This window comes from Athene noctua, chromosome 2, assembly GCF_965140245.1.
Source record: "Athene noctua chromosome 2, bAthNoc1.hap1.1, whole genome shotgun sequence".
Taxonomy (NCBI): domain Eukaryota; kingdom Metazoa; phylum Chordata; class Aves; order Strigiformes; family Strigidae; genus Athene; species Athene noctua.
The window spans coordinates 50,594,995-50,608,408 of record NC_134038.1 but is presented as its reverse complement, the minus strand read 5'-3'; the positions used below and the strand labels follow the sequence as shown (position 1 = coordinate 50,608,408).

At 45.6% G+C, this 13,414-nt stretch overlaps 1 protein-coding gene across 1 annotated transcript in view; it reads left to right on the top strand.

Annotated features, from left to right (window-relative positions):
* The window catches only part of TAF4B (TATA-box binding protein associated factor 4b), a 73,016-nt gene extending 69,526 nt beyond the window's left edge, over positions 1-3,490 (top strand). Inside the window, exon 15 of the mRNA XM_074899045.1 lies at positions 2,889-3,490. Within this exon, the coding sequence (XP_074755146.1) occupies positions 2,889-3,056 (168 nt within the window). The 3' untranslated portion in view covers positions 3,057-3,490. The remainder of the gene's footprint in view (positions 1-2,888) is intronic.
* The last annotated feature ends 9,924 nt before the right edge of the window (positions 3,491-13,414 follow it).

Sequence of the window (13,414 nt, the reverse complement as noted above, 5' to 3'; positions counted from 1 at the left end):
TAGGCTGATGCAGTACCCTTTGCTAGAATTGCTTCTACAGGGATGCCTTTTATATTCATTTGTCTTTGTATTTGTCTGTGGCTTGACTGAAAAGTGGCACTTTTTGCTTCCCCTCAGAAGAGGCTCACAGAGTTTTCTTGGGGTAGGCTGAAGACTTTTGCAGTGAAGAATCTCCAAAAATAGCAAGATGCAAGCAGTTGCTGCCCAACTGGAAGGATTGTAATAGAAAGCAAGGAGTGGGCTGGTGGTATTCTAAACCAGGGTATTTAAAGTCTCAAAAGCAGTGTGGCGGACCTTCTGTGCAGGAAGGGGTATATGAGATGTAAAGGAGAGGATTTGTGGCCTAGGGCTAGACAAGGTCAGCCTGCTGCCCAACAGGAGCTTGCTCAAGAGGAGTCTCTGAGAATTGAGCAGCAGAGGACCCTCCCCTAACATGTCCCTTGTGTCAGCTGGAGAGCCCAGAGTTAGGCACTTCTTAAATAAGCTCTTGGACATTAACAGAGGCGCCTGTCACGGTTCATTTTGATGCGCAGATGGCATCTTAACTTCAAGTGTTTTCACTTTTGGTTCTCTAAATAGTTTATTACAAAAAGACAAGTAGTAAGTACATCACACTCCACAGCTTGGTCTGAAGTACAAAACAAAACTGTGAAAGACCAGTGGTTTGATGCAGCTGTGGAGGACAGTAGCTAAAAGAGTTAGTGCTCATGCCTGTGTAAACTCATCAGAGTGAGTTCCCCAATGCAGTCCCAGTCTGGACTGGAATGACCTAGGCTGTCTGTTGCCTTCTTTGATTTTAAACCATTATGCACTTTGAGAGAACAATCTTTTTCTTTTAACTTGGATGTGGTAGCAGCTGTTGGTTTAGATATGTTCAGTAACTGGTCCAAGAGCCCCTGGCCCTTAAAGTGCTGTACTGAGTAGCTCTGATAAACTGGTGTAATGCTACGTGAAATTTAAGAAGTCTGAACTGGCTGTCTTAACAAACAGGAGCCCAGTCTAAGCTTTGGCTTTGGATGCGATATTACAGCATAACATAGCTTTTTGTGTCTGCACCGGGCATGGTGGGTAAGAATTTAAGAATAAATAAATTTATAACTGTATGAAACACAGGCAACTTGGTGCTTCCACCCTATTGTAGCATCTTCCATCTCCAACAGCTTCCAAAGCAGGCTGAGGAATTTGTGCTGTCTGCTTCCTTTTTGAAAGGGAGTGAACAGGATTGGGGTACCTTTGTTTTTAAAGGTAAGACTTCTAGTCTAATGACTATTTAGAGAGAAAATACTTTCACCTCAATAAAGTTCTTTGAATTATAAAGGACATTGCTGTTGGGTTACTGAAAACCCTTGGGGTTTGTTTCATTTATAACATTGCCTCAGGCCTTCTGCTGCATCCTGTTGGATTGACCTCCTTTTCAACCCGTGCTGGCAGCTGCATTGCAGAGCTATCTTTTCCCTGGATCCTTTAGGGTTGTCATATGACAAACTTGAACTGTGACCCCTTTGTGTCTTACCAGGACAGCAGTGCCCTCTCTGTGTGATGTGGCCAGCAGTCTTCCCCACGCATGCATTTGTTCCAAGCCATTTAACAAACTGAAAGTTTCAAATGATGGCATTTCATAGTGTTTAATAGTATTGACTGTAAAGCAAATGAAATGGTGCTGAATACCCTGCATGCTGCTAGTAAGAAATACAGCTTCCATTTCTGCAATATGCCCTGGGTTTTCTGTGGTTAGTGTGTGCTTTCTGGTGATTCTCTTTGTTTTTTTAACAAATTTCAAAGCTTCCCCCCTAACAACAGTAGCATTCACTGCTGTAGATCGTCCAGCACTGGTATTTGTTTCTAATATATGAGGTTTTTAACCAGATTTCTCTAAGCAAAGTGGGCAAAGTCATTTTGCTCAAGTCTTGCAGAGAGTGTTAGGGTAAGAATTTATATAGTTAACACGGCATCCAAGCAACAGCATCTCCAAGTGGTGTTGATGCTGGCAGGCATTGCCTCGCTGAAGTTACAGAGACTGAGCACTCGTATTTGTACAAATTGCATTCATTACCAAGAACCCTCCAGTAGCGATAAGAGACTGGCTGTGTAGCATAGATTGGCTCCAAGATAAGTAGCCAGTCTATTGTGCAGCTCATGGTAATCTTCCTCCTCCCCGCCCCTAATAATAAATCTCGGGGCATTTTGGAATGCGTGGGGGTTGCTCATTCCAGTAGCCTGAATGTATAACTACTAAACATCATCATCTCTTACCAATTGTGCTTTCATAACCAAGCGAGGCAGTCGACTGAGATGGATAGACTCAGATACAGTGTTCTGAACATGCAGATGCTTCCACTGTGTGTATTTCTTGCTCCCTTAAAGGACAAATCACAGGTGATGACTTGGGTAAGAGTTTCTCCCAGCTGTGTTTCAAGGTTAGAGCCCACTTGCAGTGATGGTTTTCTTCAAGAAGAGAAGTGAACATCTGGAGCTCAGGGGTTTGCAAGTGTGAGTAAGAGCTGTGCACAACCTGGGGCTCTGCGTACGAACTGTGGTAGTACCTTCTTTGTAGTTACCTTGTCCTCTCTAAGTGCAGGTGTCTATGTAATATTATTTCAGACATACTACAGACACAGACAGTTATTTGTCTTACTATAATAATATAGTTTTAAAGAAAGATAGAATTTTCTGGTTGCTTTGAAATAAACCATCAACTGGCAAGTGCTTGCTTTGTCTTTTAAAGTCTCCAACGTGCAAGAACTTCTGAATTGGTGGTTTTCAACATGTAAAGCTGAACGTCAGCAGGCTAGTTTTATGCAAGTAGGCAGTATAATCCAACCAGTTTGGTTAAAAACTTGCATTTCCATGAAATTCTAATTTTTTTTCTCTCTCCCTCTCCCATTTAGGGTTTCAATGGCAATGGAATTGCTTCTGGATCATCAGGTTTTAGCCTTACGAAACAGCTGCTCTGTCCAAGAATAACCCGTGTCTGTCTCAGGGACTTGATATTCTGCATGGAACAAGAGAGGGAGATGAAGCATTCTCTAACCTTGTACCGTGCTCTTCTGAAGTGATTTGAATTTTACATTTCACCTTGCTGTCTACTGCCAAAGAAAACACTGAAGCATTGTTGCACTGTCTTGAAATTCCTATTTCTGGAAAATGATCCGTTGTAAGGATAACTCTTGTTTACAGATAAACATTTTTATTAAATACCTAACTTAGCACCTGTAGGGTTTTTAAATAATATTTGGCTTAAACCAGTCTGTAAACCAGTGAAAATACTCAGCTGCACACACAAGCACCTGACTACCTGCTTGCATTTAACTGTCTTGCAAGCTCTGAGGGCTTGATATGTGTCCCTAGTTTATGTATGTCGCTTGCTTCAGTACTCCAGAGTCTGCAACATCTGTTCTACATGTTGTGCCTTCTTCTAATCCAACCTCATTTAGGGAAACAAATAACACTTTAAAGGCACTGCATAGCATGGCAACTGTATTTAATCATGAACCAGCAGTCAGTCAACATGCTAATGTATTGCCTACCTGACTCAGCATGTCCTTAAGTTTTCTGGTTTTGGAATTACTACTGGATGCTTGTTTGTGAAGAGCAAAGTCACAAGCTGAAAGAATGAGGGGTGCTTTCTCCAACCCCCCTGTTGCTTCAACTTCCCTCCTCCTTTCCTCTGAGAAAGTGACTGAGGGAAAGTGAACAAAATTAGTCATTCTTATGATTGAAGTACATCAGACAGTGTAGTTGAGCATACTTCGATGTTCAGGGAAAATTTGGAATTACTAAATTTCAATGCAACGAGTGGAAGAGCCTAAAAAGGAAGGATAAATGAAAGAAACTGTTTATCTAGATATAAAAAATAGCATTGGACTTGAGTATAGATGTAGAAAGAAATGAACAAAAGCAACCTGTGGTGACTGAAAAAGAAGGGAAAGCTTGGGATGCACTGAAACTTAGCAGCTGGAGATTCTCTAAAGGAGAAGAGCAGTGTTTGCAAAGCACGGGATTCACTGCTTTATTTGAAATATTGATTTAATACCTTAATGTGGTATAAAAGGGAAACTTCCCAAATAACAGGTATTTAGGCAGTTGTCTGGTTTCCATTGAGTGAGGAGGAGGACTCCAGATTATTAAGACTGCCAGAATAGATTCACAAACTTTCAACTTGCTGGTAAAGACTGCCTTGTGGTGAAAGGAAAACCTTCTGGGTCACCCTTTTCCCCAGCCTCCAAACATTTTGCCTCCCATGACACAGTGCTATATAGCATGGCTGTTTCCCAGGACTGGTGGGAAAGGCTCTGACTGTATTGAATGGCTTCCTGCTGAAACTTTTCTTTTAAGGGCAAGCTTCCTATGGTTATTTGGCATGCTACTTCAAAACTTGAAGCAATGATTCAAACGCCCTCCACCGTCAGAACTACTGTAGATAGTTACCAAATTCAATAAGTTTTGAATAGGTTATGGGTTTTTTTGTTGGAACAGTAGTAAACAAATCTAGTAAACAAATGCTGTAAATTATTTATATATGTATATATAGCATATATATATATATAAAAGAAAATCAGTACTTTGACTAAGCTATAGTTTGCAAGATATTGACGGCATCAAGCAAAATTGTTTTGTATAATTAAATGCTTAGCTTTACTTTTTATGTAAAGTGCAGCATTTTCCATATTTGTGTACTATATCTTATTGATCAGATGTTTAAAATTATTTTAAATACTACATTAAAGCAATTATTTTATTAAAAATAATAAATCGATAACTTTGTTTCCTAACATGAGAAATTCAGCGTCTGAAGCTGTCATCACTATGACTAATGGTGTGGCTCTGAGAGCGAGCCTCAGCTATCTGCCCATCACAGTAATTGGCATGGTTGCCTTATGTGATGTGTCAAGGATAAACAAATGTATTTTAAGGTTTTTAAACAGAACCAGGTGACGGAGCAAAGGATTACTTGAAGGGGGAGTGGGCAGGGAGAAAAAGCAATCTCTCATTTGTCTGATTTTCCCCAGTCAGTCAACACAGAGGCTGGGTTGTTTGGTTTTCTTTAACAGCTGGGTAGAGGTGAGTGCTTTGCATGTGTTCTGGGAAGTAAAAACAAAGGAACAGACTTCAGCAATGTGCAGTGGAAGCATTGTCCTATTTTTAAATCAACTCATTAATTAAGTGTAGGTTGGAGAACAGAAGACGAACATCTGCATATTGGCCTGTCTCTTCGTCATCTTTAAACCAATGCAATATTAAAATGAAAAATGTTGGAGAAAATAACTCAGCTGATAAATAGATGAAGTATGATAGATGATTCAAGTGTTTTTATGGCCTGCCTACGATGCAGATTGCATGCTTTCATCACTGCCATAGCATATTATCTCTTTCACCAGTAGTTGCTCCCTGTGTGCTGCCTCTTCCCCTGCACACACACACACCTCCCCTCCCACCACCCCCAGAACACACCCCAAAACTTTTAGCCTTTAAGGAGTAGCAGACATTTTCAGAAAGGTTTTTCAGCATGTCTTTAGGCCTAATTTTAGACAGGCCAGATATGGCCTTGGTGCAAAGGCTAAAAATACTTGTCTTGCTCCCAGGGCTTCAACCTGCTTCTGAGTCTTCTAAAGTGGCACTTGAGACACTTGGGCTTTCCTCAGCCACACCAGGAGTTAAAAAAGAGATGACCAGGGGTTCATTTCCTCCCTTTTCCCCAGTCTTGCTGCCCTTTATGGGAATACTAAAATCCCAGCTGTAAGGTGATAAGGACAAACCCTTCCATCATGCTCCCTTGCCTCTTCGTTCTCGGCATGCTTGTTCAAGCTTGGGAACCTAGCAGCAGAGCTGAGTATGCCACTGATGCTGCAAGGGATCTAAGGCTTGTTCTAGGCATTTTTTTGCTGTTCAGGTAGCCTGCTAGCCTAGTGACTATTTCTGATGCACTGAGCTGTCTGGGCAACTATCCCGGCCACTGAAGTGTTCAGGCTTTAGAGAAAACAGTATATATGGCTGTGGGTGGAAAGCTGTTGTTGCTGCCTCTTGACTACTATCTTAGCAGCATAGTAGGCCAAGTTTTCTGTGTTACATGGTAAAAGGGGCCCTGTACTCTTTCTCCTCCAACACCTGCTTTTTTCCCTTTATCGCCATTTTCAAGTCTTACCACTTAATCCAGCCCTTTGCACTGTCTTTGACTCCAGCTTTTCCCTTCCACCCTTGGCAAAGACTAGCTGGAGTGCACTAACATACCCTGCAGCTTTGTTTGTGGTTTAATGAGGAAGGTCGTGGGGGCCTGTGAGAGGTTGCTAGATAATTCCTCAAAGCCATTGCACTCTCTTGGACACTTTGACATGAGTAGCTTAAGGCTCGTTTGCATCAAGTTGTTCTAGGCCCACTTTCTTGTAGGCACCTGTGTCCTGCCATGTGAGTACAGTGCTCTGCAAAAATGCTGTCAGCTGTTGTCCAGGTTCATTCTTCTGTTCTGTTCTTTGGTTTCCTCTTAATTTGTAATCACTAGGGTGAAGAAGGAAAGGCTAAAGCAAATGAGAATGTCCTGAACAGGCAGACAGTCCAAGCCATTGGACTTAGTGAAATGGGCTTGCTCCCAGCAACTTTTTGAATGAGAACTGCAGGGTTTCTGAGGCCAAGTGTTGCACACACTTCCTCTGCATGTAGCACACGTGATGTCTACCCGTACTTTGAGAACTGGATCCAGTCAATGTTATCCAAAGTCCCATGGCTGGAGCAGAGAACCACATTCTGCAGTGGAGGCTTTACTCCTTTGATAAGTGTGAAATTGAGTGCCAAGACTTAAGAACGTAACCCGCTGGACCTCTCTGTTTTGCCACTTTTGGTACTGGGCTTGTACAGTGTGTCAGTGGCTTGTCTCGCCCTCATCTGGTAGAAAGGCTGCCTGTCCGCAGGCCACGATGCCAGTATGTTGCTTGGTGCAGGCCTTTTGTAAGTTAGATGAGCAGCAGCCCTTTTGGCTTTGTAACAGTTCAACGGAATAAGCAAGAAACTATCCTTTCCTTCCAGGTACATCAGTCCTTGTTCATACTACCTCTTGTTTCTCTTCTACTGTAGACATGAGCAGGTCACTCCTTGCCTGCTCTCTGCAGCTATCCTGGCATGTTAGCTGCTAACTTTGCTACCCAGTCTCTTCTCAGGATATCCTGCTTCACAGTTCACTGGTTGTCTCCAGGTATCTTGCTTTTGGAAGGGTTTTTGCTGTGAAGGAGGGAGGAAAAGGAGGATCTCCATCCTGGAGTTGAAAATTGAATGGCTCTGGTGGAGTCAAAGGAGGTGATGGTGGTGCAGGTCAGCTCATGTCAATCCCTGAGGCTGCTACTTTCTGTGCAGGGAGCAGATCCTGGCAGGAAGTTTGTATTTCATGGTGGCCTTCTACCATGAAGTCCTACTTTAGTCGAGTTTTCTACAAGGTCCTTGTAGCAGTAGGTACTTCCCACCTTCCAAGTGATGCTTCCCTGACAGAGTCACCTAAAGTTCCTGCCGGAGACCCCATCAGTCAGTCATCTGTTCTCTTTCTCAACTCCCATCTCAGAGTCCCACAGCTCTTCCTGGTATCTCCTCTTCAGTCTGTTTCTGTCTCAGAAGTAGGAAAGGGTATAGAGTCATGTCTTGTGTGATTCAGGTGGACACTGGATGGTGTCAGGGCCTGCGCTGGGGCTGCGGGGGTGACCAGTACATGTTTCTCCAGAGCTCTGCCCATCAGTAGTTCACTGAGGGACTGTCAGCCCTGGGGCTGTGCCCTGGTGGGATAAAGCAAAGGTAGGGGTCTTCTGTGTGGGTGCTGCTAAGGCAAAAAAGTCATCTCAGCGGATTGGCAAAAAAGTTGTTTTCATCTCAGCAGCTTAGCATGTGTGCTGCTGCTCTGCAGGCATTACTTGAAGAACTGCAGTTATCAGTAAGCAGTTACTCTCTAACAGATCACAGGGAATATTATTTTTAAGTCTATTTGGACTGAAAAATAATCTGACATCATCTGTATCTGGTTTTGAGAGCTAATTCATCATAGTATATTTCCCCAAGTTTCTTGAGATATTTACACTTCCACTTTGAAGTGTTTAGCATGATGGGGTTTGTTATTTACAGTTATTTGAAGGCGTTTCTTATTTCTGTCCTTAGAAGCTGGAAGGGAGGAGGGGAAGGTTTTTGTTCAAGTAATTATGTGTGAATGTATATGTACTCTCTGTGTATATGGATGGCTAAGTAACTTCTAAAAAGAAATACCCTGCTTCTTGTAAAGACTGAGTTATAACAGCTCCCAGGTGTGAAACTCCAGCAACCAGGAGAGAGGGAGGAAGGAGACAAATTTTTGAAGAGACTGCAAGTTTTAATACATTAAAATCCTTTGATACCTTTGTGCAAAATTGGGCAGAGAATAAAGACTCCCTTGAAGAGCTGATCAGTGGGACTTCTCAAGAAGGGAGGGTAGGAAAAAGAGAAGGCACTCGGAGGATCGAAGACAGAGCACGCTCCTCTCTCTGGGAGCTTCAGTGATACCTTTATGTACATTCTGGTAGAGGCTTTCATTTACAGGAATGACATAAAGGCCTTTCTAGAAAAAAAATATCTGTTGAAGTAGGTGTGTATGTGTATGCAGGTTATGTATTTAATGAAGCAGACTTACTGAGGAAGAAATCCTTAAGTTGTTGCTTCCTCTTCAATGCAGTTTTCATTCTTAACTTCATGTCTCTTAAAATTGGAGAAATCCTTTGTAATCACCCCATCTCCCTTTGAAGGAGTGGCAAAAAGGATTATCGCCAGCTGCAGCCCCATGCTGCCAGCCCAGCCACAGAGCTGAGGCACTGTGGAATGTGGGATGGAGTGACATGTGCAATCCAAGGGAGTTGATGGCCTGACTGATGCTGAAAGAGGCTGCAATGAGCAGAAGGTGTGTAGATATAATAGATACCAGAAGTTGTGTAGATACAGCATGGGCTGTTCAACATCTTGGGGCTGAAGCAGTTTTCCCCTAGTGATGTGAATAAACCACAGTTGGAGGCTTACAGCCTCATGTGAGCATCTGCCTTGCATCGAGCAGACATGGTAACCAGGGTTGCACTACCTCTTGTCAGGGCCGGGGCTGCAGTTTTCTGGACCCTGACTTTCACCAGCTGATTCATTAGCCCTTTGCAGCACGGCTGGCCGGCGGCGCAAACCCAAACAGGCCTCATCTCACACAGCTCTCGGAATCTCTGCTTCTAATTTGAAAGCTTTAGCTGCCTTTATTGCAGGGGAAAAAAATTGAAAGTGACCCAAACTTCAAGTACAGAGGGCATATATTAAAAGTAAGGTTGGTTTTGCCTTTGAAATTCCTCAGTTCTTAGAGACTGTTGGTGAGCGATGCCCCAGAGCTGGGGAGGATGGCTCCAGAAGGAGATCCCCTCGAGTGTGCAATCAGCCCTTCACAGCAGTCTGCTGGAGATGCTGAAACAGAAATCAGTGTTTCGAGTTCTTTTTCCCATGCCATAAAGAAGAACCTGTGGGAAGGTTCTGCCTGTGTCCTTACACAAAACCAGGATATCCAGTAATTAGTGAGAGATACCTCTAGGGCAAGCTCAAATTTTGCAACACTTCCCAAGGCAGGGAGAATGCCCTGGGCTAGGGCAGTCTTGGGAAGAGAGTGAGTCAGGAGGCTTTTTTTTGCTTTGCTTTTTTTTTTTTTTTCTCTCTAGTCTTGATCAAGTTAAAACTGAAGAAAACTTTGCAGGGACCTGACTCTTCCAGACCTCCCTATACCTGGGTGAGACTCCTCCACCTCCTGAGGTAGACATCTGTCTTTTCAGGCTTTTTCTCAATAACAGGCTAAATTTTTTGCAGTCCTGAGCCACAGATGAGTTTCTGACAATGGTTGAGAGCAGGGAAGCCGAGCTGACCCCAGGGGCAATATCCCTCAAGGGAAAAAGCTAGGGAGGCACAGCCCAGCCCTTGTAGGGCAGCAGGGGTAGGGTGCTGCCTCTTCTGGTGAATTTTTCCGCCCCAGAAACACAAGTTTTCTGCTTGAGAAGGGATTAAAAACCCTGTATAGCTGTTGCCTGCCTTGGGTGACGCTTTGGCACACGAAGCAGCGTAGGGTTCAGACAGGGTGGATAGTATGGGGGTAATGAGTGGCAGGAACCCTTTGCGACTCGCCTGCAGCTCCTGTGCGGGGACTCAGTCCCAGGAAGGGCGGTGGGGCTACGCTGGCGGAGGCGCCCTTGAGGAAGCTGCCTTCTTGGCAGAGGGCCCAGAGGAGCCAGCACCACCCCGCTGCCCTGGGGCCACCGGGCATGCCCAGCCCAGCCCAGCCTGCCAGGGGCATGGAACTGCCACCGGACTGCCCTGCCCCTCCGCGGCACTGGGCTGGAGTCCGGTGGCCCTTGGCCAGAGGATGAGCTCGTAAGCAGGAGGGTGGGAGGCCTGGCTGTGGCAGCTTTGATCCCTTGTTGAGCTGACGGATCCCCCTGTGATCCCTTTGATCCATCATGGCATCATATGCTCAGCTTCCCCAGATGCATCCGTGTTGAGGAGGTCTCCCTGACAAGTCCGAGTCCGTCATGGGTGGTAGGCCATATGTTAGGGACTCCTGACATCAGGATGCAGCACAAACGCTCCCTGGCTCTTTGAACAAAGATCCCCAGACACATCTGGCTGAGATGCGGGTGCAGTGGCCCAGCTCGTCTTTCCCACTCCTGCTTTTCATCCCCTCCACCTGGTTTCTGTGGTGTTGGATCTCTTTCCCAATCTCCCCTTTTCACCCCCAGCTGCCTTAGTTTTGCATTTTGCCCCCATGCTCATGCCTTGCAGCACAAACACGCTGTAACACGGTCTGCTTTCCCTTTCTGGTCTCTCTGTCCACTGCCCTTTCTCACTGTTTTAAGCTCTGCAAAGGTATTTGTAAACACTGAGTGAACTGTCTGCTTTGTGACTACTGTCACTTCCCAGCCGTCTTCAGACTCGCTGCTTTGATTGCTTTCCATAGGAGACATCTCCTGCACAAACAGTTCCTGAGCTCACAGATCTTGATCGCAAACCTGTTGTCCTCTTCACTAGCAGAAATTGTGAGCACCTAGAGATCCTCTGGGCATGCTGAGATGTTAAATCAAATTCAGCAGGGCTAAAAGAGGGCTCAGCTGCTTTCTCTTCCCACGATCTTTGTTAATGACTCGGCAATGTTGCTCCTGTTGCACTTGCCCTATGAAGAGCTTCCAAATCTTGGATGTGACTTCCAGAGAGGCTTGAGGACTGCTGGCTGCAAAGGTGTCCACCATCATCACCACCTTACCAAAGTGTCAGGAGATGCAGGTTCCCTTTTCCCCAAGGGAGGACCACTGGGGTGGAGTGGTTTTCCTTCCCTAGACCACTGCATGTGCCTACTGCAGAAAGGAGGCAGGCTGTCCCAGGCAGCTGCAGTGCTTTTAGGCTATTAAGCTGTTCCCTTACAGATGTCTCCTTCAGGTTGGGCTTTGCTGAGATGCCAATACAAACTTGCTGTTGTTAGGCTTCTGCAGCATCACAGCGAATGCCGCGAGATGGAAGCACTTGCTTGTCAGCAGCTAAAGCCCTGTGTTGGGGATTTCCCTCCATCTAAGTTTGGTAGTTCCCCTTCCTGATGTGCCATCCTCTGGGGATCTCCTTGGCACGTCATTTGAGGCAGTGGAGTCCCAGGGTAGCAGGGGTTATTTATAACTCCCTAATATTTACCACAATAAAACCTTTTCCTGAAATTAGCTTCGAGTACCCAAACCCACCAACAAGGCCACATCTCGTAGCACCTCCGCTGCCTGGCCCCGCACACTCAGAGCATGCTGCCACCCAATTTGGGTCTGGCACCCTGCAAACCTTTTTCCTCTCAGCGGGACTCCCTTTTGCTCCCTGATTGCTGCTCTGTCTTCAAGTGGGCAGGGATCCTCACAAGGAATGGAAAACAGTCTCCACTCCCATGGGTGTGGGGTTTTGCCTTCTATCATGCCAGCAGCAGGCTGTCTATGGGAATACAAATGGTGCTCAGCACAGGCTTCGGATAATTAGTACTGTTTCTTTGAGCTAAGGCAGCACTTATGCCCCTGATTGATATCTATGGCGATAAAGATACAGTTCCTGCCACAACCGGACGAAAAAAATATTTGAGAGTTAAACCCAGGATTTTTTGCTGACTGAATATGGATCCAAAACTCTCACACTTCATCTCCCGAAACAAAACCATCCTCTTTTTGTGACCCCAGGAAAGACCCTTAGATGCTCTCCAAGGGGTTTATGTGCCTGTGAGCGCCCCAGACCTCCCTCCCAAGAGGGGACAGGAACTCAGCTTTCCCACAGAAACACATGGGGACAGACAGGTCATATCCACCACGACAGTCCAGGGCTTGTCTGCCACCCCCAGCGTGGCTGCGGTGGAGGGACAGCATTTTCCTGCTGCTCCTTGGAGAGAGGAGCCCTTGCCCAGTCTATCTCACCCCAAGGCAAAGCAAGAGCGGGGAGGAGTCGCTCCAACCCACCATGGTTATTTTAGACTATAAAGTTGTGGGGGATTTTTTTGTTGTTGTTGTTTAGTGAGCAGCTCACTGTGAATTTAATAGATGAGTTTTGCTATCGGTAACAGCTCCCCTAACCCCCAAGCAGTTTATTTCATGTATACAAGAGTAAAAAAGGGAAAAGTAAGAACACCTCTGGGGAAAATAAGGGGTTGGGAAATGGCTGTAAGTGCAAGCACAGGATTGCCAAACCCACACGTTCAAAAAGCATGAATCAGATCTCCAGGAATCACAAGACTGGTGGTCTGAATTTCAAATACAAAATCTGGGCAGTTTCTGAAGGGTATTTCCCTCCATGTTTTCAATGCTGTAGGGGAAGCTGCATGCCCTCCACTGAGGAGAGAGTGCTGATGGGCTGGAGTTAAGGCTTACACGTGCTTATAGGAACCCATCCTCCCTATACTGGAGCCCAAAACAGCCATCCTGCCCTCCCAATCCCCTAAGCTTGCCTCACTGCAGTGCTCTCCCCCGCTGTAGGGCATTGCTCCTGCTCTCTCACATCCCTGCTTAGCTGCCTGGAAGGATGGCTGAGCCCCAGTGCTCATCTCACATGGTGGGGAATGACAGCAGCTTGCGCCAGGGCCAGTCTCTCCCTGTGGATAGGTGATGAGGAAGCAGTGTCTCTATTTTGCCCCACAGACTTTAATAAGAGAGAGCCACTGCTTTGAATGTATATAGCCTGGGCCGTAATACCAAAGCAGCACTGCCCGAAGGAACTAGAGTTGCCCGCGACGCCTGTTTTGGAGGGACATGAATTGCTTTCCACACTGTGCAAGAGATTGCTATAAGACAGACCTGAAGATACATCATCTGGGGGTACAAATTAGTACCTCTCCCCCCAGAGTCACCCAAACCCTCCCGAAACCTGAGAAGGAGAGCACTGTGTCGAGCTTCCC